General features: G+C 37.7%; 1 protein-coding gene across 2 annotated transcripts; it reads left to right on the top strand.

Moving 5' to 3' along the window:
• The first annotated feature begins 1,040 nt into the window (after positions 1 to 1,040).
• gng7 (guanine nucleotide binding protein (G protein), gamma 7) lies at positions 1,041 to 23,609 on the top strand. 2 transcript variants are annotated; one of them, XM_043219316.1, is made up of 4 exons: positions 1,041 to 1,470; positions 4,709 to 4,770; positions 19,417 to 19,538; positions 20,722 to 23,609. In XM_043219316.1, the coding sequence occupies exons 3-4, from the start codon at positions 19,458 to 19,460 to the stop codon at positions 20,845 to 20,847; spliced, it is 207 nt and encodes a 68-aa protein (XP_043075251.1). In that variant the 5' UTR covers positions 1,041 to 1,470; positions 4,709 to 4,770; positions 19,417 to 19,457; the 3' UTR covers positions 20,848 to 23,609. The 2 variants fall into 2 exon arrangements, with proteins under 2 accessions (XP_043075251.1, XP_043075260.1); XM_043219325.1 differs by lacking the exon at positions 1,041 to 1,470 and adding an exon at positions 1,555 to 1,635.
• The last annotated feature ends 1,774 nt before the right edge of the window (positions 23,610 to 25,383 follow it).

Genomic DNA, 25,383 nt, shown 5'->3' with positions numbered 1-25,383 from the left:
AATTTGCCTGGAGGTGCAGATCCGCCTACAGCATTTAACACATACCTAGGGCTTATTTAAAGAAGAAGAATATATCCCACCGAAGCCTGTATTTGCAGTTGTGTATGCAACAATAATACCAATAAAAATAGCACAGTGGAAGTACATTGAAAATAGAAATTATAAAAGATAATCCACTTAAAATTAACATTTTTATATTATTAATTCATTTATTATATATGTTATGGCTTTCTTCTGTAAAAAAAGAGAAATATTGGAACAGAAGTCAAATGTTGGTGGTTACCAACATTTTGTAAAAATATGTTCTTTTTTTTTTTTAATTATGCTGAAAAAGGTCATATTTCTTTATTGAGTTTATATTAGCTATATATATATATATATTAAATTTCATTATATTCTTTAATTATGTTGTTACTAGCACTAAATTTCTCATTTCTAGTAAGCAATCCAATAATATAATCTTCAATCATTTTTACCATTACCTACAATGATAGTTTACTAATTACTACTTATTCCAACAACAATTGGGATAGATACTAATATCAAATAAAATGTACAAGTAAAGCTGAAATACATAACTTTAAAACATACTAGCAGTACTAGAGTTTAATGAATTAATACCGCCTTAGCTAACAGCTAAGCTTTTCGAAAAGCTTAAAAAGGGGCTAAATGGATGCTACAGTGCTGGAATAAAATGGGCTATTGTTAAGCTAGTATCCAATCAATTGCCAGGCCTACTAATGAAAATGATAAAAGATTGGTTACTAGTATTTGCTAATACAAATAGTAAAAATAAATCAAAGTAAAGATTAAACGTTTCAAAACTGGAAATAGCAGGCAGAACATACAAAATAGAGTCTGCTTTAAACCGCAAAAATAAAAATTGTGAAAAAAATAAATAAATAAAATGAATGAAATATATTTGTTTCTGTTGTAGCCCTTCTTCCAAAGCTCCGTGTTTGCAGATGTGTGGTCGATGCGAGCAGACACTGTGCACCAGCGCCCTCTTGGGCCAGCAGGCGTTACTGCACACTGCGGTGCAAGACAGGCTAGGGTTCGGTGCGCCCAAATGTGTTGCTTATGAAGACTGGGTCGATGAACCGCTGCGTGAAGTGCGCTTCTTAGACCGCTCGACAGCTCAGAACCCCCAAAATCCCATCGAGCTGCGAAACTGCTCGCCGACAGACGCAACCAAACCCGTTGGCACCCGACGAGGGTGGAGAGGGCAGAGCTGGCGAAACTGATTGGTTTTCGATTTTAACGAAGAGCCGCCTTATTTGACTCAGAACAGACTCAGCTTTTTCCCAGGAGAGAAAAGCAAGTTTGTGTGCGAGAACGCTGTCACCAGTGGTGGGGGGACTGACTGGGTGGACACTGGTGCACGGAGGGGGTGGTGTTTGTTTGGTAGGGGGGGTAACGATCTGCGCGAACCTGGCCCTTTAAATTACCTCCACAATCACTGTAGACGAGGTGAGTATACAACACGCTCTTATTTTCCTTCTTCCTTCTGGTTTGTAACCGAGCATCCGTTCGCTTTGCTGAAACGCCTGTGTTTTTCAATGCGTTCGCGTTGGGCGCTCCACTCCACCGGTGTCACGAATCCAAAAACCGCTTGGATTTTCCGAGCCTTGTCCGGTGGGTTGGGGAGTGGGCTTCTTATCAGTAACATTTAGTGCATTGTGCATTTTATACGTCTGCTTTTGGGAGAGAAAAATATCCGAGGCCGAGACTGGCATTTGTGTGTTTGCGTGAACCAAGCATTGCTTTCTGGCTCAAACTAAAGCTTAACAGGCGAGCAGCAGCAGCAGCTTTCCTGCGCCTCCTGTCAACACCTTTACGCCTTATATTTGATCTTATTCTGTGGCTGATATTTAAAGCGCCTGGTCGGTGTCAGCTTGTACACTGTATACATCGTTTGATGGGGTCTTCAGAGCTATATGCAGGGAGGCGTACATAGAGTACCGTTTGTCAAAATGCCCGCATTGTCTTTCCATCAGTGTGAGCTAGGCCTACCAGCAGCAACAGAGTTTTGGAGCAAAATGCTGTGCGTTATGGCAGATATGCAACTGACTGCACTTCTGCATCGTTTTGAGCTGATTTATTGCGACGATGTCATGATAAAATATTGTCTGAATGCAGTAATAAGCTCTGGCCTCAAAAACCGCCAAGCAGCACCAATATCATCTTCACAGGCCTGGAGTTTACTTATAGGCTTGTGCATAATTTACAGTACGTTTCCTTTCTACGGGAAAGGAATGTTTCTTTTGACCGTTGATCTTGGTTCATAGTGGCTACAGAGTATCTAGTGAACAACCCACTGGGACAAAGGAACAGAAAATGAATATAAACTCTATATGTTTAGATGAACTTTGAGAAGAAACAGACCCAACTGGGGAGCCCATCCTTCTTTCGGCAAGACTTTATGTCTAAAATCATTTAGTTACTTAGCACGGGTATTGCTAGTAATGTTTAGTCACATTTAGATAGTGACAATGTAATGAAGAATTTATAGTGTCTGAAGTATGTTCTTTAAATGACTTGGGAGATAAAGACAGGTTTGTGAAGCATCTGTAAAAAAAAAAAAAAAAAAAAAAAAAAAAAAAATCAAATATCAAAAACATTTAATTATATATTATGGTATTTTTGTAGTATATTTTATTTATATTATTTACATTTATTTGATTTATATTTAATATTTTTTTAATTATAGTATTAAATATGTTGGTTTTGTTTAGAATTTGTAGTTTCACAGAACAACGTTCGTTGTTACTTAAAAAAAAAAAAAAGCATCTTTTTACACTCAGCACTTCTCGATTGGTCTGTTGAGGTATAATGTGTGTTTTGTTATGCTTGCTAAGAATATTTAACCAGGTTCCTCTTGAACAGAAAGAGCAAGCAGATTCAGCAATTGAAGTATTTGATCTGCTCTGGCCGATGGAACGCACTGCATTCGGAGAGCTGATGGATTGCTTCTGTTTACCTATTTTAGAAAGTGACCTCATGGTGAGCCATTATCATGGTTTTGGCAACATTACCATACTCAGCCACAGAACTCACAGTGTGCTAGTACACAGCTCTCTGGGCCTGGTTAGGTTTACTACAGCAGTCCGTCCTGCCATGTCCTATTGATGTACATAATGCTGTGTACTGTATACTCACCTGACATTTGCTATTACTCGTCTGTTATGTGTCACATTGTCTAGTACAAGCACCAACTTCCCCTCCTCCTCCCTCGTATATGCAAAACAACAATATAAAAGCTTGTGTCCATATTGGTCACATTGTCCATGTTTTTATTTTGTTTTGTGAAAGACTACTTTGCATGTGTAATGTAGTAGTGTGTGTGTGTGTGTGTGTGTGTGTGTGTATAGATATGGATAAAGAGAGATAATTTAGCAATTTTATCGCATATATATATGACTTTATATGTTGTTGAACTATCAGTTATACAAAGTATTTAAAATCAATTATCTCAAGCTAATCAGAAGGCTTGAGGCGACCTATATTTTCCCATGCGAATGCTTCCAGGGACATGAATATAATTACATCTGGACCTGCTCCTGCGCACTAATTACAGAACCGACTCACTCACCTCGCTCATTCCATAGGAACCTTATTAATTAAAAAATAAAACAACAGATTAAAAAAAAAAAATAAAACTACATCCATTTTCTGTATACAGTAACAGATGGTTGGCGAAATGCAGAAGGTGGCCACTTTGTTTTGCTTGGCTAGGATCATACTCGGAGCTCCACTGAATGAGATGAGATTAATTATTCATAGGTTTTGATTTTGCCGCCTCACATCTCTCTCATTCTACTCTGGTTTGCCTGGTTGGAAATGTTTGTTTTGACAACATGAATAATGGTTATAGCTGTAATACACACCATCTCGTGTACAACTTAGAAAACGTATGAAAAAAGTGCTGCCAGTTATAATTAGACTATAAATACGTTGGGCTGTTTTATTTTTAATGCAGTGTTGCATACTTACAGGGTTGATATGTTGTGAAATGTGTAACTGTTATTAATACTAAAGTCTATTACGCTGGTATATTTTTTTGGTTATCATAACGCCATGGTGGTGTAATAAATCAATACTATGAAATGGTAGTATTAGTTGCAAAGGGCAAGAGTAAAGGTCTTCAGTGACCCGAGTGAAAACGGGTTGGAATTTACAGTATGTGTACACTTGCTTGGTTAAAGCCTGTCTGAGCATATTTTCATGTCATGATTAGAGAGGGATAACAACAAAACCTCACAGATGGTGGTAGGGCAGATTAATTTTGAGACTAAAAGTAGATTAAGATTGCAATAACGCTAATTCTGACCTAATCTGTATTATATGAATTATGTTAGTGGCCTTGCATCAGTACACTGCCCCCTGGTGATCAAATTGATTGCGCCCCCCCACCCTCACCCCCTCCATATATGACTTATGATATTTTATATGACGTTGTTGTTGTTGTTTTTTTTTCTTTATCAGAGCATTAAACAATGTTTTGATTATGAACTTTTTTTTGGTTGATTATTATTATGTCACTTTTATACTAAAATACATGAAATATAGCTGTTATAGCAATACCTACTTTTCTTCAGAGATAAAAAGTAGTTTTATTATGCAGAATTCACTCAAACTGGTAAATAACACTGCTTGAATGTTTGCTTGTTCTGATAGATGATATGTGCCTTGTGTTTGTGTGTTCTAGACAAGCGAAGCTGCCTGTGGGTCCCTGAGCCAGCTTTAGTCTCCAGCCTCTCCATCATCCAGGTAGGGCAAAGTCCAAATACAAGTTATAGGGAAATTAATATGAAAGCAGATGGTTTTTTTAAATATTTTTAATCAAGTTGGTAGGGAATTGTGCATTCGGGCCCACGGGTTACCTGATGCAGCATGACCACTTCTGACCACATGAGGGTGTCGGTGTAACAATATTTGCCTGATTCACGCATATACTTTCTGTGGCCTGCAATGTGCTGTATCCATAGCAACCATCCAAGTCCACAGTTCAGTTTTGTTAATAGAGACAGATGAGGCCTCCTTGTGGTTCATTGCTGATAGATATGCAATTGATGTGTACTTGCTTGTAAATTGCGTACTGCTTGTAATTGACATGCTGTTTGCACATTTGATAAAAGATAGGGATTTGGATTCTGTTTGTTTTGTTTAGAAATCCACAACAAAAGAAGAGAGAGAGGGGGAAAAAAATAACTTTTAGTTAACGGCAGTCCTATATTGTCTAAAGAAAAAAGACCTAATATACATGTTTTGCTATATGGAATATTTAAAATGAATTTGAAATAAAAAATACACAGTTTTCTGTATTCATATAGGGGAGTCTAAGAGTGTGAGACCTGATTGTGATTCAAAATCTAATTTAAACAAGAAAACAGGGCATACCAAATACTTAAAATTGATTGAAATGTTCAATTTAGCTCATCCCTCATATTGTTATGCCTAAAGAATAAAATATATAATATAGGCCTTTATGAATTTGACTTAATATCTTGGAAGTTGAAGTCAAAGATAACAACCATTTGATTTTTGTCGTTTGCTACTATTTTATAAATAGTACATCTAAAAGTACAGTAGTCATAAATAAGTGCCATACATATGATATACCACATAGTGGCAGTGTAGGACTTCACCGCAGAGGTTCTGCTGTTGCTTTCCACTGTGATTCTGTCTCTAGTTACATTTTGCTCAGTCTAGACGGGACGAAACCCCTGACCAGATTCCTGCCGCCTTGCGTCAGCTGACTGACTCACAGACTGTGGGGGGAAAGTATGGGGTCCTGTTTGGAAAAACATGCTTCAGGGAAAACACCTTCCGATACCTCAGTCTGAATTTTGTCTGGTTTTATCTAGAGATATTTTTTGAGGCAGACGGGAAATATACATTCGGGACTGTGGTCATTTCTGTTTTTGCCATACGCTGACTAGCAGCCCGTCAGTGAGGATAGACAGTCGTGCATAGACTTTCAGACTAAACACCAAGCTGTTGGACAATTCCATATTCAACATATTACATATGTGACATCATTTGCTCAAATAGCCTAACCCGTGCAGAAAATTTAAAGTTTAGCATATTAAATGCTAAAAATATGAAAAAGGCAGAGCCGAAAATAGCTACAGAGCGTGGTAGATTTTGTGATGTTTTGCAAGCTAAAGAAGGTTGTTATTCAACAGATGGATGTGTGGTCTGCAGTTCAATACCCCACACTTAAGTCCTTTACTCTGTCTGTGTTGTGAAAGAGCTGAACATGTTATGAAAGGCTTGGCAAGATAGAAGCTTCAAAAGCGCCTGGGTCATGATGACTATGCTATTTGTGTAGTGAGCTTTTAAAAATATGAGTCAGCAGCTCAGCTTTTTTTTTTCCAGTTTGCAGCAGAATGGATGAAACATTTAGACTAACTGACATTTACATCATTTCATATTCCTCAGGTAGATGACAGGGGCCGGTAGTTGTTGCATAAACATCTGCCCTTCTTCACAGAGACCGTAGATCTCTCGGGATTGCACTTGTCTTGTAACAGCTTATATCACTTCCCCGAAGGTCCACATGACAGGATTATGTAGCGGCTTTTATAGCATGCTATATAATATGCTTGCATCTAAGACGAGATGCAAGCGCAAACTGCAGCTTATCCAAAAATAATGATTCATGTGTGTGATTTGGACTCGGTGGCATTAAAAAAAAACGTTGTTATTTTTTCCACTGCCTCTTCATGAGCTCCTCAGCATTCAGAAATCCCTATTCAGCTCGACTGTTGGCCGCATTCCTGCCGCTCTTTGCTCGCTTTCGTTTTTGTCGTTGAAAGAAGAATGTCACGTGGGAGAAAGTGAGTAACGGTTGCTGATGCACTCCCTCCTTCTGCCTCTCCCTGTGCTGTGCTCACTTACTCCCCAGCATATAGATCAGTCTCCCACTCTCACCTACATGTGCGGAGGGTGTGTGTGTGTGTGTGTGTGTGTGTGTGTGTGTGTGTGTGTGTGTGTGTGTGTGCGCGAGCGCGAGCGCGGCCCACTCTTGCTCATGCTTCACAGCTGGGGGTGCAGTGCATTTTGCATTGACCAATTGCGCACTGCCGCCTCCACCACTCCTCCTCCTTTAACTTAATATCTTTTTTATAATGCTGTTTTAGTAGGCTATACTGACATTTGCGCAGATCTGAAAGTTGCATTAGCAATATTCCGGTTTAAATACGGTCACTGTAAAATATATTATTACGTTTGCGCTTACATTACATTCTGTGCATTTACCTTTATCTACAGTAGAGGAACATAAACAATTAGTTACAGAGGCAATAACATTTACAGTAGAATACTTTTTAGAAAATAATAATATATTCATGAATAACAAATATTCAAATTATTATATTATTGCATTTATTATTATTAATGTTTTGTTTTTTTGGTTTTTTTTAAGAAAACATTTATTGCTGGAAAATTTCCCACCAGGATATATAAAACAAAACAAACACACACACACAACACACACACACACACACACACACACAGTGTATAATAAGCAGTATTCTTGTATCCTGATAAAGTGTTGCATCAAATATTTTTAGAATATAATTCAATATTTGTCACTTGCCCTGAATGTTTCATCCATATCTGTGCTAGACGGATAGTTAGACGCATGTTTTGAATGGCTGTAAGTTCCAGTGAGCTACTGAAGCGCTGCAGGAATGCTGTTTATTTGTAACGTTCCTCTTAGTGGAATTTTAATGATTCTTCCTAGGAAAACTAAAGCTTATCCAGTTTTTATTTGTTTGTTTTTGTTTGATATGAATTGCACACCGAATTATAAAAGTTGATTACATCTGGGAACACAACAAACACTTAATTCTGTTATTCTTTCCATGTTCTGGCTGATCTGATCTGATCTGAACATAATCAGCGTTCTCAGCGTCCTGTCTGTTGTTCTAGCAGTAAGCTACTGTCTGTCCTGCTTTCTAAACCTTTTGCATGTTAATCTACTTTAGCATCAATCTCAAAGTTCATAAGCATTCTCCCACCTTTCCTCGTAAACCAACTGTGTAATGTTTAAGTCAGCTGATATCCAAAAATAGGAACACAGGCTGTTTGATAGCGCTTCAGCGTTCGTGCATTGTGGCTGCGTGTTCCGAGCATACAGTATGTTTGGAATTGCATACAGCTCGTTCAGCAGAATATTTACTGTCTATGGTATGCAAAGTTTGCATAAAATGCCTAGATGACAAAATGTGCAGGAACCCGAGCACACAGTGTGGATTACCGTATCCTCAGTGCCGTGTTCTCAACATAGCATTCTATTGCTAGAGTGGCAAATGAACTGAAAGTGATATCAGCTGTTATTCATTTATTAATTGATGTTTTTTTTAATTATTATTGGACCATGCTTTGATTAGATCAGTTGTGTGAAAAAAGGGTGTAATTTCATTTTTAATAAATAGAAAAACAAATAAACTTTTATTTGGTTATAAGTTAACATTTATATAAAATGAGTATAATGTGTTACTGTATTACGTAAAATAAGAATGCATGTTAAATATTATATATTTCTGCATGTTATGCATGTTCAAGCATTTTTTGCATTTGATGTGTTTAGAATAATGCAGATGTAGTGCTGAGGCTAGTCATGGAGTGGGAAGATACGTGTCGACTAACCAATGACCGCTGGCACCTGAGACTCAACTTTGACCCAAGTCTGACACAAGTTGACCCTTCCCATGACTAGACGGGGGATCCTGGCTGCTCTTTCCCCTCCCAGAGAGCAATCACGGGAACGGGGTGCTGCAGCTGACACCTGGCTGTTTTGCCACCAACACACAAAACACTTTTCAGTCCCACAGCCAAACACTTGAAACAACAATCACTAAGGTCTGCCTCTCTTATAAGAAACAACTAATTATACTGCTGTTCTTTTCAAAACCCTTAAAGGCTTGGCAGATATTCAGATAATAGTCTTGGCGTGGACTAGGCTGTCTGCTAGTGTTGGTGATAAATACGGTTTTCCACTTGTACTTAAGCAAGTAGGTTAAGCTCCCGGAGCACTGACCTAATTTTAGGGCCTTTCCACACTCTCTAAACATCCTCAGCATTGGGAAGATTTAAGAGAAGAGGTGTGGCTTCCCAACACTGAGTCCTGTCCTGCAAACCAAGGCCAAAGGTTTAGTGTTCATGCATAACTGCTCAGGGAAAACCAGTTTTAATGGGTTTCGGTTTGACCCAAACCTGCATGATAATGCTATTTTTTTTCTCCTTGATGTTGTGTTCTTGATTATAGAATTTGCATTTTAATTTATTTGAATAATTATACAGTGTGCATGCATTTTTTTTAAATAAAATATTTTTTTATAATTTAAAAGTACTCCATTTTATTTTTCATTTATTATTTACATTTTTTAAATAATGCATATTTGTTAGGATGGGATTCTTTATGTATTTCCGAACTATTTCATTGTTGACTTTTTAAAAATCACCAACTTATTATGATCATTTTGTATTAGTGCCGTATTGTATTTGTGTGTAGTTAGTGATCAATGCAAAATGTAACCATTATGGAAGAAATGGTTGGTGCTTTTAAAGAAAACAACAGAATTTTTGGCACTTCCACCAGGCCTTTACGGGTAGCCCTGCAATAGAGGAAAAAGCTCAAAGTTGGTTTCTCATTTGTTTACATTCTTAAGGTCAAGGAAGTATGTTGCATGCAAAAAGTGTGTTGATATTTTTTTTTTCTTAATTTATTGAGTTTTTCATTAACCATTTACAGGAAGAGTGTTCCTGACTGCCTCCATTTCACTGCAACAACAAAAAACACTTCGCACTAAGTCACCTGTCCCGATAGCATATCTAATTGGATCATCCTAGCCGCCTTTCCATGTAAACAGGCCTGCTTGCTCTATTGTGGTAAAGAAGTCAGTTACACTGAGGGTGGCTTGTTTGGGAAAGCAAGAGTAAGGTTTGACACCTGTGCAGCTGATATCTGCAGCAGCTCTTCTCAGCAGGAGTCCAGCAGGGTCCGGGTCAGGAAAGCTCTGCCATGCATGTGAACCGCCTGCTTTACGCAGTTTCACGACAGAGGTGTGAAGCGCCCTGCCGTATATCTCTCGAAATCCCTGCTGTTTTAGGTGAAGGCAGACGCAGAGAGCGACCGCAGACCGGCTCTAAACATTCAGTCTTGTTCTCTCTCCTTCTTGATCACCATTTATAAAACTGAAGGGTCACTTTAATAAAGCTACCTCCACTCCTGCCATAGTAATTATCAAGATTTGTCTCCATTACAAGTCATGTGCAATTGATTCCACGTGCTTCAGTTAGAAACGTCTCTCTCCCGTACAATAATGACTTGTTCTACCTAAGAGAAGGCATTTTAATCTTTGCGTGAATTATACTTGACTGCATGACAGATAAATGAATCAGTTACCCTTGAATGGGAACTGTGCCATTTATTGGGCTGTGCGGATGGATATTTCGCAAAAACAATGAACTCAATGCTAATGCAATTAAAAAGTCGAAGTGAAGAAACATAATTATTTTAATAGATTTGCATTGATATTTTGTTGGAGATTTGCTTAACTGGAGTTGCCATAGCGTTTAAAAGACACCATTAAACAATTATTATTTAAAAAATATTCTTTATGTTGATTCTATTAATTCTGGCATTTTTCATTTGTAGAAATTTTAGTGTTAGTTTAGCGTTATATACCATATCTCCTGGAACAAATGGAATATGTTTATTTTGGACCCAGTGCTCCTTTTTTTCCTGGTGCATTTTTCTTTTTCATTAAGAAAATACAGAATATACTATTATATTAATTATTAATCATTTTAAAATTAGCTTTCATTTTTATAGCTTGTTTTCATTTTTAATTTTAGTTTACAATGTAGTCATTTTCTATGTGCTATGTTGTCATTTTTATAATTAATTTATAATCATTTTTTTATTTTCCTATTTAACCAAATTTTATTTTAGTTTTAATCTGTTGGGCTGTACTGGCATTGGATTGGCCTTGACCGTCCGTAAATTATTTAATATTCAAATGGCTTACATAATAATCCTAGGTGCTTAAATCCCCAGTGCATGTTGACATTAGGAGAACACTTTCCATCAGTGGCTTCATTGCAGCTTTTCATTGCTCGAGTGGGTCAAAATGCAATAAAGTTTGTTTGTTTGTTCTCTCATGACCATGTCGTAGTCATTGAAAGAGCTCTGTATTTATATTTGAAGAAGGAATGCAGAACATTAGGTGAACTGCCTGCTGAACCATGTTTATGTCTCTTGTTTGTGTATATAGAGCTTGGAGGAGATGCGTATAATGTGCGTCATGGGGTGCAGATTTTAGTAAAGCAGCGAAACGGTCAGCGGAGGAGGGTTTCAGCAGAACTTTGGCACTTGTCAGATGTCACAGGTTGCACAGAGGTCATCTAGTGCGCTGTTTGGAGAGAGAGGGAGACGAGCTCTGTAAAGCTGCACAACAGCACTTTGTCACTTCCTGCAGCTAGAATATCATATTTAGAAGAAATGGGAAGGGTTTCTGAGTAAGACTGCAAAACTCTGGTTCAAAGATCACTGGGCTTTTCTTGCAGCCTTGAACAGCCTTTGGATAGTCATTTGCACGTCATTTGCATGTTCTGCAACACTTTTACCTTATCTGTTCCATATCAGTTATTTATCAGTTATTTATACATGTTTTTTTTTATTTAGCAGTAGATATTAGACATACATTTCTCAATACTAACATAGTTTTATTATAATTATAAATATATTTAAATTAAAATAATGCAAATTCTTTATGATGGAATGCTTTATATATTCATAAATCATTTCAGTCAGTTATTATTAAAACACTATCAAATTATCATTATCAGTATTGAACACTAATGCTAAATATTTACAGAAAAAAAAATCTTTCTAAATTAAAAAAAGGAATAGTTCACTCAAAAATGAAAATTATGATTAGTTTCTTTGTTCATACCAAACACAAAGAAGGATCTTTTGAAGAAAGTATGTAATCATGCTGTTTTGGGTCACCATTGAGTTCGCCAAAAAAAAAAAAAAAATGAGGAGGAGTAAATGTAACAAAGTTTTCATCAAATGATTTGTGCACATGAATAATTTTTTTATAAATATTTTTTACATAAAAATTCCTTTGCAATGACAATTTAGCATTTTTGGGTGAACTATTCCTTTAAGCTAGAAGTGGACAGTGCTGTCTTATTATCAGGGAGCAAAAGAGGGAAGACACTTAGTAGACACTGCTCTTGCGTCACTGGCTGCCTTGAGAAGACATGTCCCGCGTCATCTCAAATATCTCCCAACCTCCACACATGTACATTCCCACAAGGACAAAACCAACCACAGCGTCCCATCTCAGACACTTCCAGTCCAAACGCAATGTCTCCGCACAGCTGGCACAGCTCTGAACGAGATTGTGGAAAACATGGCTAATGTTTCCACCACACGTCTTCATTCTCTACAGCTCAAAATGAATACATGTGGAACATTTGATCAACATGCTGCAGACTTTCCAGTGAAAACTGCTGTTCGCTCCAAGGATGGATCAGAAAACAGACAGAATGCTATATTAGGTAATAGACGCATTGGCTCAGAATCCCCAAGATAAGTGCCACTCATACTTACTGGAAGCTGCGTTGCACCCCTTAGGAGTTCCCCATTTCCGTCTGTTGAGCTTCCTTTGACCTTATAAGGAAGCGGCCCGGGGGAGGAAGTCGGTTGTTGTGAAAGAGGTCTGTTAGTCACTTTCTCTGCTCTGCCCTGTATGCTTGTTTACTGCCCGATCACAATGCTTAATTGCCGAGCACCTGGCTCTGATTCTCGCCTCAAAGGTCTTGTTTGTGTCCATTGTGCACGCACATTATGCAGGAACCACATGTTTGCGTGAGTGACCAAATCTCCCTCTTCTAGAGTCTTTCAATCACAAAGGATCTGACCGACTTACGTCCTCCTGGAGCTCAATGAATCATGAAAAGGCTGTTGATTTGTGCCGTCTCGTAAATACTCAATTCTCAGAATAGGAAGAGGGCAATACGCAGCAGTTTTTTGTTTTTTTTTTTCCCCTCCACTGCTGATGTTTATCATCTCATGCACCTTCCTGAGTCACGTAGGAGTTCTTGCATATTTCTAGATCCGTTTTTCTGGCAACATATATGTTTTGTCAGTGCAGGAAAACTGTTTATGCTTCTGTTTTCTTCCGATCCGTGTCTGAAGAAAAGTCACCTATGAAGTAGAACCGGAGAGGGTATGTCTCTCCCACACAGGTTCTTTGTGTTTTGACTAGGTGCACTGTCTGACCTCATCCTCCTGTCACCTTCATTCCAAGCTTTGTAGGGGCAAGGTTATCATTTGTTTTCCTCCTGCCCATCTTTTTAACCTCACCAGCCTCTTTGCAGAGTGTGCAAAATTGGTGCCTCCTCCTCTATGCTTTTCTGTCATTGCCTGTCAAGGGGATGTTGTACATGTTTTTTTTTTTTTTACCTTTCCCCTATTTTCAGTATCTATTGCTGATAGAGTGGAACCTTTTACTGTAAAGTGTCACAATGATTGTCGGTTTGCATGTCTTTGCAAACAAGTTCGGTTTGGAGATTGTAAATGCTGAAGAAAAAAAAAAAGCAGAATGCATATGTCGGTTGGTTTGCTTTTCATATATATTGTATTGTTCCTTTAGTTCTGTTTATTTCCATTTGAATTTCAGCTGATTTAAGAAAATGTGACTTCTCTCTCTCTCTATGTCTCATATTGAATGCATTAAAAATACATTGAATTACATTTCAATTTATGAATGCATACTAGAATTTCCGAAGGATCATGTGGCATTGAAGACTTAAGTAATGGCTGTTGAATATTTTTTTAATTGCAATAATATTTTACAAAATTCCACTGTTATTTATTTCTTACTGTATTTTCAATCAAATAAATGCTTGCTTAGTGAGCATAAGAGACTAATCACTACATTATGAATGTAACTTTAAAATGTAAAGCATGTACATACTGTACATGACTTTGTACATTTTTTTTTATGTCTTTGCAATGTAAGCTACACATATGCACGTCATTATAGGTCAGCCTTAAAATGCAACAGCCAGTTTTTTTGCTATATGTACACCAAGGAGCTCTAAAAAGGTAGAAGATCTCAGTTTTATAGCGCGTTGCATGTTGCATTAGTATCCCATTAAGAATATCTATGGCTTACATGTGTTGTGAAAGCAGGATTTGTGGTTACAATAGCTTCATGTAACACTCACTGTAAGTTGCACAGGACAGCATTCCTACAATTCCTCATGCTTTGTGAATTCCATAGAGTCATTTTTCACTCGATGATCATTTAAAGGTATTATCATAAAGTGGCTTGACTTGAGCTATTTAGATTTCCTCAAATCTCTCTTTTGTCTGCCTTTCTGCTAAACAAGTTTTGACAGGGTGGTGTAGGTACCTCAGAGTGATGCACACACCGGCAATGCCAGCTCCACCTGTCTGATGAAACGATTTGTTGGGGTGTTGCCGGTCCCTAACCTCAAGAGTTCAAAATCATCACCATCATAATCATAATTAAACCGTAAGCTGACTATATTGATGCTAGGGAACTTTTTTGTAAGTAAAACAGTCCCATAATGCTCACTTTATGTTTCTGCATGCCGCGTGTGTCTACCAGAACTCTTATCAGTAATGCTTCTGCAGGGAACACGTTGTATAAGCCTGTCCAAACAATTTCGACCCACTTCAGTCATTTGTCCCTTTATTTCTGTCTGCCTGGTCATGAGTCTGTCTGTTTTGGCGTCTCTCTACACATCTGTCTGTTTTCTCACCGGTCACACCCTCACACGCGAACGTTCTGTGACCCCTCTGTGCACATGCTGACGTGAGCAAACACTTCGTCACGTGATCTCAGCTGGGAGATGAAAAATCCCATTCATTTCCTTTCGTTTTCCTTCCATGCCCCTCGTTCCCCTCCCACTGCGGGTGTGCTGCTTTGCTGGAAAGTCCGTTGAAAACACTTCCGGCATTTCGGTGTGCAGCTGATCAGGTTTATAGGTATTTTCAGTTTCTGATTCTTGTAAGAAGCCGGCTCTGCAGCAGCTGATTGAGCCTGTCAGGAACAGAGAAGGGTGGAGGACATGGTCATGTTGATCGTTCGGAGTCACGTTGGTGCAGCATTGCAACTTTGTGAACTTATCATGAACTTATAAATTAGAAAAATAATGAATGTTTTGGACCAGGGCTGTCCGAACTCCGTCCTGGAAAGCCGGTGTCTTGCAGAGTTTAGCTCCAACCTTAATCGGACACACCTGGAGCAGCTAATCAACCTGATTTTTGTCCGGTCCAATTATACATCCCCATACAACCAGCCAGCTGGTAGTAAATAATGGTTCAGGGCTGAAAAACTGCAGATTATTGGCTTATAAAATATATATGCATATGTATACATTTTTTCAATGATTTTAGGGTTCGAAAATGTGTATTTATCAAGGATGCATTAAATGAATCAATAGTATTGTAGTAACAGCTTTTAACATGATAATGATAATAAATGTTACACCAGATCATTATATTAGCGATTTCTAAAAGATCATGATCATTACGCTGAAGGCTGGAATAACAACTGCCGAAAAAAAAGCTTTTTTTTAAAAACATACCGACCCCAAATTTTTAAACATCAGCTTTAATGAAAAAATAAGTGTTTGTGTTTGCAGTGTTTGCTGCTGCTCATGAATTTGATTGCTTTATATAGCTATTTTAAGCATTCTTTTAACAACTTAAACTCTCTTAAGTACATCATAAACTAGTATTAGAAATAATGAAGCAGCTATTATTTTCACAAGCTTCTATAATGAGCAAGCACAAATTCCAGTGGCCTAAATAATCACCAGACTCATTGAAAGTTGTTTTAAGAGGTGATCTTTTGCGGGCAGGCTTGATGGGCCGTTGATCAGTTCTTGTTGACGGCCAGAACACTCTCTGTTTTCCTCTCTCGCCCCCCCTCTTTTCCTCCCTCGCGCTCCTTGTTTAGAACAGTCATATACGGTATTCCCGCCGAGAGCTCAGAGAGCGGGAATGTAGGAAGCATCTGGAGCCTGGTGAGATTACTGCGCGAGCCGGCACGTTGCCACCAGGTGTCCGTTAGAGGCAGGGGCTTTTTGATTTAATGCTGGCGCTTGATTGGAAGGCTGGCGGGAACTGCCGCCTCGCTTTGAACTTAAGAGAGAGAGGAAAAAAAAGCACTGCCTGCAAAGCCGCGAATATCAGTGCAGACTGTGACCAAACAGAATGATGCATACTTCACATTCTCACTTGACCCGAGTGTTTACATGTTGCATCCTGAATTTATCAGTGCCTTTTAGGTGCTTCAGAGACATACCAGAGCAGTAAGAAGTTTAAAAAAAGGCATGGAAAGAATGTTCGATTGTTGCATGGTCTGTTAGTTGCAAATTGAGTTTAGTTTCTTAACACGTTAGGTAGCGTGAACAATGAACAACATGTTTGTGTAGCATTTCTTCAAGTTGGTTTATGCAATCAAAACAAAATAACAGTTTATTCGCTGTTTATTTTGTGTGGTTTTAATTATTGGCAAATATGCAAATGCTCAAAATGGCTTAAAATAGCGCACAGAGACTTAAGGGTGGGGTGCAGTTTTCCAGTGCCCCCTTCCTCCTCCTCTTCCTCGCTGGATCAGAATACCACAGAGCGGAGAAAGAGACGCCTGTTTTGGAGACTCTCCTTGGCGCTGCAGACCGCACAGTTATGTGAGGGAGCAGGGTGTGATTGCACGTGAACCTGGTTCCAGCTCAGAGACAGAGAATGAGGAGTGTGTGTATGTGTGTAAGTCATGGATAAGGGTTAATCATCCTCACTGACTCCGAGGAGAAAATAAAGATCCAGAGGACGTTCAGCACACTCAGTGGTGCCTTGCGACCTCTAAACCTCTCAGGTTTTTGAATCCACTGTTTGTAGAGTAAGCATGTTGTAAAATGTTCATAAATGCATATCTGTGAGCACACAACCCTTTGTGAAAAAGTATACTTTAACAAACTTTCAACAAAAAACATGTGTTCTTAAAATCATATGATAAAGAATATACTGCTGTTTTCAGACTCCTAGTTGCACATTAAATAAAGTTCTGTTTATATTAAATGCAATGAATTTGAGTGTTTTTGACCAAGTCTTTTCTTAATTGCCTTTGAAATATTATTAAAGTATATGTACTGACAAATACAGTGGCCTACACTAAAGCATGACGCATTTCTGTTAAAAATATAATTTTTGATGAAAATATAATGATGAAATTGCAAGTATTTTAATATATAAACTTGCAATTACAATACATGCAGTACATCCAAATAAGTATGTTTTTAAAGCACAACAGATGATTGATGTCACTAAGGTTTTAAAATATGCTTTTAAAAGGTTTAATTTGCAAACTGCACTTTATAGAAACATAATCATGAGAGTGAATTCTCTTCAGCTACACTTTATTTTATCAATACTGGATGCTCTGCAAGTACAACTTATATATATATAATAAAATATATATATATATATATATATATATATATATATATATATATATATATATATATATATATATATATATATATATATATATATATATTATATAATATATATATATATATATATATATTATATATATATATATTAAAATATATAATTACTATACTAGATTTTAATACACTATAGAAATATATTTAGAACACTTCTTTTTCACAAGGATAGCTGTGTGATGTCAAACAATATCTTTGTGTATTGAAAATATTCGATTGCACAGATGAGATGAAGACTGCGAATGAACTACGCACAAAGCCTGTTGTAGCTTGATAAGAACTGTACATATAAACACACTTTCTGTAATGCACCATCTCCACTGGTGCAGTATTAAAATTTGTTGTAGTGATAAAAGCATAATGTATCTGTACTGATTCAATTTTTCAAGCACGGTGCTAGTTGCAAATTGCAAAAATCAATTGCAAAATGTATGTTTAGACCCAATTATACCGGTGACATGTCTCACTTATGTGGATGTGAAACTTACTGCTTTTCACTAGATGAGATTAAATCACAGCAGCCTACATGGAGCCTATAATTGGTACACACTATGGCTCTGTCCAAATCTTGCCGTTTTCCTGTGAGGGTTTTCTTTTTTTTCTTTTAAAAAAAAAAAAAAAAAGAAGATGTGGTTGGAAAGAAACTGTGCAGAGAGACATCGTCCTTTATGAGACCTGTATGTTTGAATGAATATGCCAATGTATTCTAGAGTGCTGCAATTATGTATGCAGAGCCGCTGTGCCCATTTCCTGGAATGCAGCACACGGAGCCGTGAAAGAGACTGTGTTTGCTGTGAGAAGACAAAGCCCAGGCACTAAGCAACATATGTTTAGAACTACGGCCCCTTCTAGGAACGTCCTGGAATGCCAGGGGTGCAGCTCTGGTTTGAGAAAACGCGCGTGCGGAGCAAAGGGAAGGGGCGTACAAGGAGCGTGTTTGTCTCTAGAAAGAACCAAACCTTTCACTGCCTTCAGTGTTTCCTGCGTTTCTGCGGTTGCTTTGATAGTCACCTCTCTGTGGGTGTGCTGATATTAAAATTTACTTGGTGTTGCTAAGTGGTTCTTAAAATGACCTTTTGGAGGAAAGACTTGTGTTGAGCAAATCATGACATGAGCACGGTCTAAACGGTTTATGCTTTGAAGCTTTTCAAGTATCTCCTTCATGCTGGTCTAAAACAGTATGACTTACATTTTTCTGTTGTAAAATACAATTCTGTTTTTGTGACAATACAAAAGGCCAAATTTAAAAAAAAATACTATGAAAGTTATTGGGATACAGTATTTTGGACCCCAATCATGATGGAAATGTTTTGTTGCCGTTGTGCCTGTCTGTCCCCACATGTTTTGTTTGTTAGGACACTTGGTCCTAAAACAAGAAGAGAGAAGATAAGCCGCTGTGTTTAGCCTCAGGGGACAGACGCACCTGTTTTCGCTCTGATTGATGGACCCCCTGAACTGGGTGGTCTGGACTGATGTTGCTGGGTAGTTGTGTGGTCAGAGCTGTTAGACAGATATTTTGATTCACGTGTACATTATATATGTACTAAACTATTATTAAGACCTCACTTTCTTAAATGATCAAAGATGATTGTAAAATCAAAAGTAAATATTCAGTGTACTCGCCCTCATGTTGTTTCAAATTAGTATTTGTTTCAACTGTTTTTGTCCATGTATTAAAATATGAAACATTTTACAACTTGTAATATGTTCCAAAAGCAAATAGCGAGTTGAAAGCACCTCAAGAAGCATTTTATTTTATTGTAATTAAAAAGAAAAAATCTGTACGTGATATTGTATGTGCATTCAGTTTTGCTTCCATTTTAATCCTGCATTTTTGTTTCGTTGTAGAATTTTCTCCTTTTACTTGGCACGATAACCGATGGCAGAGAATGTCGACGACTAATAACATAGCCCAGGCAAGGAAGTTGGTGGAGCAGCTGAGGATCGAGGCAGGCATTGAGCGTATTAAGGTACACAAGATTTAATTGTTCTGTATAAAGCAGTATTTTTCTGTGGAAATGTGGTGATAGTATGAGGGTAAAACTGTTTGAATAATCGTTTAAAATTTTATGTTAAAAAATAAAAAAGGCAGCTGTGTTTGTCAGAAAATCTCAACTCTATGACTATGATTACAAGGTGATTTGTTTTTCACCTTGCATCCATATAGGGTTACACTTCATTTTGTGTCCTTGTTGCACTGTAATTAAACATTTAGGTTTTGGGTAATATTAATTTCGTATATGGTTGGGGTTATTATTAGAGTCAGGATTAGGGTTTGGCTTAGAGTTACTTGAATGCAATTATGCGTAATCTATTTATTATATGGTTAGTACATATAACGTGCAACAACAACAATTTAAAATAGTGTTACCCCATATAGTTCATTAAGTGATATAATGTTTCTGTGAGTATAAACGTGAACTACTAAAATCTACCTTTTATGTTAAAATTCTGTCAGACCCAGAAAGCAAGGACATTATTAAAATATTCCATGTGACCATCAGTTGTTCAACTGTGATTTTATGAATTTTTTTTGTGCGCAAAGAAGTAATGACTTCTTTTCTGCAAAGAGTTTAAACGATTGATGTCACATGGGCTATTTTAACGATGTCCTTACTACTTTTTTGGCCTTGAACGTAGTAGTTGCGTTGCTGTCTATGCAGGGTCAGAAAGCTTTGGGATTTCATCAAAAATATCTTAAGTTGTGTTCCGAAGACAAACAAGTGTCTTAACAGTTTTGGACATGAGGCTGACTAATTAATAATAGAGATAATATTCAGTTTTGGGTGAACAATCCCTTTAAAATGAACCGCCGTAATAGTAAAGGTGGCATAATAGAAAGCCATATGATGAATCAGAGTTCATCTTAAGCGCCCTGTCCATAAATCATGACTAATATTCATATATAGAGTACATACAGGGTCATACACAGTTCATCAGTTTTAACGCACACCACTAAAATAATGCAATAAACACTAATAAAATGACAGAAAATGGAACCCAAAATGCCTTGATGTACAAATTGATGTTTTTGAAAGTTTTGAAGTAAAATTGCAAATAATGAAGAGTTAAACTATTAAAAACATTTTGTGCATGGTAACCAGTTAACTGATTTTCTCTCTATGCATCAACATTTCTCTCTCGTTTTCCCAGGTATCTAAGGCTGCTGCAGACCTCATGAGTTACTGTGAGCAACATGCCCGCAGTGACCCTCTGCTGGTGGGGGTTCCTACCTCAGAGAATCCTTTCAAAGACAAGAAGCCTTGCATCATTCTATAGCTACCCTGTCTAGGCCAGCTCTCCCAGTCCCACTTTAACCGCTGCCCATCCCCAGTCAATGGGCAATTCAGTCCAACACTTCTTTTTACCTGGGATCCACAGTATTCTCCAGAAAATAAACGCCACACTCTCTCGGCAAAAAGCAAAAAGGGGCAATATCTGAATATCTAGCGTCATGTAGCCCGGCGTTGAGTGAATCTGTATGAATGAATCTGCACAGCACGCCTGTCTAAATTCATGCATATAGACGTACTTAACAGGAGGTGGCAGATTTTGAATTTCAGCAAACTATTTCAAAAGATTACACAGAGACTGAGAGATACTCCAGCATGTTTTTCAGTGCAGCAGCTGACCTTGTTACCATAGGTGATGGTGGAGAGTAGAGGAAGACAGTCACGATTATGCCGACTGACTAGCTGGCTAGCCCAGTCACACTGTGGTAAACGCTTGTTCAGTATTAACCCTGCATTGTTACGTCGAATCTGCAAGCTAAAGGTTCATTCTAGATTTGTATGGCCAAAATTGAATCCAGGTATGCTTACCTTTATCAAAACAGCACATTTCATGTTTTACAAAGGGATTCAAGACATTAACCAGAGTTGCCAATATTTGTACAATATTTTTTTTTCTCTCTCTCTCTTCTCAGTCCGTTTGTGAGCTATAGTTTTTCTTTTCATCAATTAAAAAAAAAACCTCATTAGGCTTAATGCTTTGTTTTTTTTCTAGTGTTTATACTATATTTCCTCAAACACCAAGTTATAAAAGAATAATTTTATATAATGCAGAAAATATATTTACCTAATATATCCTTCCCAGTTCCCTCCTAAAGTGCAGTTCGGTGTGTGTGTGTGTGTGTGTGTGTGTGTGTGCATATATATATATATATATATATATATATATATATATATATATATATATATATATATATATATATATATATATATGAGCCCTACTATTTGCGATATTCATTTAAAATAAAAAAAAACTAGATTTTTGGTATCAAATATATTAAATCATAAATATTTTGGCAGACACAACCTATAAAATTGAGTCATTTTGAAGTCAGAGCCCCTGCAAAGGCCAATTTCTATTTTTTTTCTCTGAAACCAAACTTGATTGTAAAATCCATACAGAAGGAAAAAAATGTATAAACTTTCTTTTGGATATGTTCAGAAGTGTTAACTTTGAGAATAGCTGTTTGGATTTGTTTGTTCCAATTTCTTCTTTCTATGGAAACATGGAATCTGGTCATTGAGTATGATACTGTACAGTGTTTGATAACTAAAGCTCATTCATTTTTTGTGGATGTTTTATCTTTTTGTAATCTTTGTGTAATATTTCCGTTTCTTCCATCATTCATATTTAACCATTCAGTTTGTCCTCTTTAAAGCGAGGCTAAAGATGCGAGCGAAGGAATTGATGGATGGCTCCAGTGCTCGTACATGTGATTTAGGTTACCTGCTCCCTACGAGGGAATGTGGAATGGATTGTTGACACAGTGCCCACACAAGGTGCTTAAGGCGTTGTTTAAGGCACGTTTCACAAGGTGGTCTGAGTTGTCAAGTCTATCTAAAGGGCAAGATGTGCAGTGTTATGCAACAGGCCGTCGGCCTGAGCAGTCACATGCAAAAGATGAGGGCCGAGGTCAAGCCACAACTCCCAACGTGCAACGCAGCACATGATGCCAAATCTTTCGGAGTGACTGTTTTGTCTCCAAATAGTCGCTCTGCTACGAGCTAAAAACAGAATTCGCCCATTGTCCCGCTTCAAATGCTGGAAAATAACAACACAGTGCAGGAAATGGGGGCTCGTAGTGGGACAGAGGGGGTCTATGCTCCTCTCGGCCCACGGGATGCTGTCATCAGCTCCTGTATTATGAATGACTAAGGCGTGTGGGGGTCACGAGTGCTCTGACTCATCCAGCGATCGACGAAATCATGCTGCTGCCCATCAGTGGACAAAGCTGCTCCAGCGATATCACTTCCTGTAAAGCCTGAGCAGTGTAGTGGCTTATGCATGTCAAAATAAGGAGATCGTTTAATATAAAAACGAAGGATTATATTTAAATTAGGATGAAGGCTTTCTGGACATGCGCTAAGCTAGTGCTAAAATAAAGCTAGCACTACAAACACTTTATTTTTGACCGCATTTGGTGGTATTTCACTGGAGCAAACACTGTGAAAGTCAGCTAAGCTAAGTTAGCTTGAGTTCTCCACCCTCTTGACTCACGGTGTTCAGATTAGTGCTCCAAAGTATAGCGTTTACCCGAAGTATGCGAAAATCTTCCCTGCGCTTGGGTTTAATAATCATTTAGCGGCAGAGAGACCTGTTGTCAGGACGAGGGAGCGTGTCCGTTTCTAATTCGCTCAGCGAGAACACTTTTAAGGTGCTGAGGAGGCCGTGATACCTTAACCTCAATTCCTCGTTCCCAAACGTTGTTCGACTTCAAACACCACCAAGCTCTTTCATGACCATGAGAGGTGAGATTTAGGCTTTGTGTGGGTAATATCTGTAGCTGAGTCCTTAGCCAGTAGATTTCAATCTCAGCCTGTCCCATTACTTTGTGTTTTTTCCTGTGTATGCATATGTATCTTTCTGCCTTGATTATGAAGAAATATATCTATTTTTTGTAATTGTTCTTCTCGGATGTGCCATAAATCATGTTTTTCTTGCACACTGTTAATATTTTGTGGATATTGCTGTTTAAAAATGATGATATCAGAAAAAGTAGATGAAATAAAATAAAGACAAAATGTTACTCTGCATTGATGCCGAACTATTTATTATAGAATACATGCTTGACTGAGTAAGGGGAATTGAAATGTCTCACACACATCTGACCCACCTATTTTAATTTATTTTATTTTATTTGATTCTGTTATGTCTATTCTATTTGCAGACTAAGGGAATTTTGAAGGCCCTTGTGAATAAATGTTGAACCAGGCAAATTCTACATGACTAAATTGTTTGCAAAAGTAATAATTTTTTTTTACACACTCAATATATATATATATATTATACACTCATATATATATATTATATATATATATATATATATAGTATTATACACAGTATATTTAAATGTATTTACATGTCTATTTATATTCATATAATTTATATTACAAATATATTTAATATATAAACAACTTATTTTTCTGAAATTTATATATGCATAATGTACACCTCACACATAGCTTGAATGTATAACATAAAATATGAATTTTGTTGGTTTAAATGGCAATGCTGTGAAGTATCTGTGAAAAATATAGGTAAAACCTATTGCTATCTTTAATCTTAACATAAAAAAACAACAACAGCATCAAAAACCATTCAGCTTTAAGTGCACATGTTTTGCAATGCTTTTTAATGTTATTCATGCTATGCACTTTTTGGAATAGATCTTACATAATGCTGTTGGCTTGCACAAATATTCCAGATGACAGCTGACTATACAAGAAGCCTGCAGATCTCTGTTTTTGTGCACTAGATTTTATAGGTCATTTTTACATATGCACATATATCTTTTTCAAAACAGGCAAGAAAGGGAATAAACGTTGCAAAAGTGAAATTGGAACAGTCTGAGCGTTTAAAAAAAGCCAGAGTGACTCAGTCTACCAGCAGTCGGTAGATGGTAAACAACCTGGAGCAGCATGTGAGTGAGTGTGACGGTGTTCTCGTAGTATTCTGCCCAGACATGTGAGTACAGAGGGAGTGGAGTCCTAGCATGTGTCAGATACACATTAAAAGAAAGTTCTAGGTAGGGCCAAAACACCTCCCAACTCAGCTGCTCTTTTCAGGGGAGGACAACAGAGCTCAGGGTGGTACATGAAACTGGGGATGTTACATAAGTGGAGCGTGTGTGCAGACATTGACAACCACAGGACACTGAGAGGGAGAAAGAAAAAGCGTGCTCGAGGTCAACTATGGAAACATGGTTCTTTGTTTTCTTTTGGCATGCATTTACTCTTGTAATCAGCTGCAGGTGACTAAACATCCATGCAAAAATAGCTGATCTTTATGAAGAGAAAACAGCAGGGTGGGGACCAAAAATATAAGGGGGATTATGAGGGACAGACAGTGTTTTTGTGGTGGAAAAATGACAGTGACCGCCATCAGCTGTTGTTGTTTTGCGCGCTGCAAAGGTGTTGGTTTTGCTCGGACGGAGTCTGTATCATTAACACGCAGTTGCAAAGCAATACTTAACGTCTTAAGAGCTTAAGACTGATCCGTGAGCATGTGCAAGTGTATGCATGCTTGCCTTTGTTTACTATGGGTAGTGCGCTGCAAATGCTGGAAAAATTGGCAAAGCGGCCAAAACAAAGAGCAAAACAAAGTTGCAGCCAAGCAGAGGATTGTGTAACTTTTTTTTGACATTTCATAATTTTTTGAATAGGTTTTGGAAGGTGTCACATCAAGATTCAGTGTCAATAACAATACTAAGAAATATTGTAGCAGTGTTCAGAGAAATGTTTGATTATGCACAGTCTAATTGCATATTCATATTAAGGCGCGATGCCAAAGATTTGTTGTCACTGT

The sequence above is a fragment of the Puntigrus tetrazona genome, chromosome 2 (genome assembly GCF_018831695.1).
Source record: "Puntigrus tetrazona isolate hp1 chromosome 2, ASM1883169v1, whole genome shotgun sequence".
In the NCBI taxonomy this organism is placed as follows: domain Eukaryota; kingdom Metazoa; phylum Chordata; class Actinopteri; order Cypriniformes; family Cyprinidae; genus Puntigrus; species Puntigrus tetrazona.
This window is presented reverse-complemented; position numbering and strand designations above follow the sequence as displayed.

Coding starts and splice junctions, on each gene's coding strand:
- gng7 (XM_043219316.1), top strand. CDS start 19,458: ATGTCGACGACTAATAACATAGCCCAGGCAAGGAAGTTGGTGGAGCAG. Junction 19,539..20,721: donor CAGGCATTGAGCGTATTAAG/GTACACAAGATT, acceptor TCGTTTTCCCAG/GTATCTAAGGCTGCTGCAGA.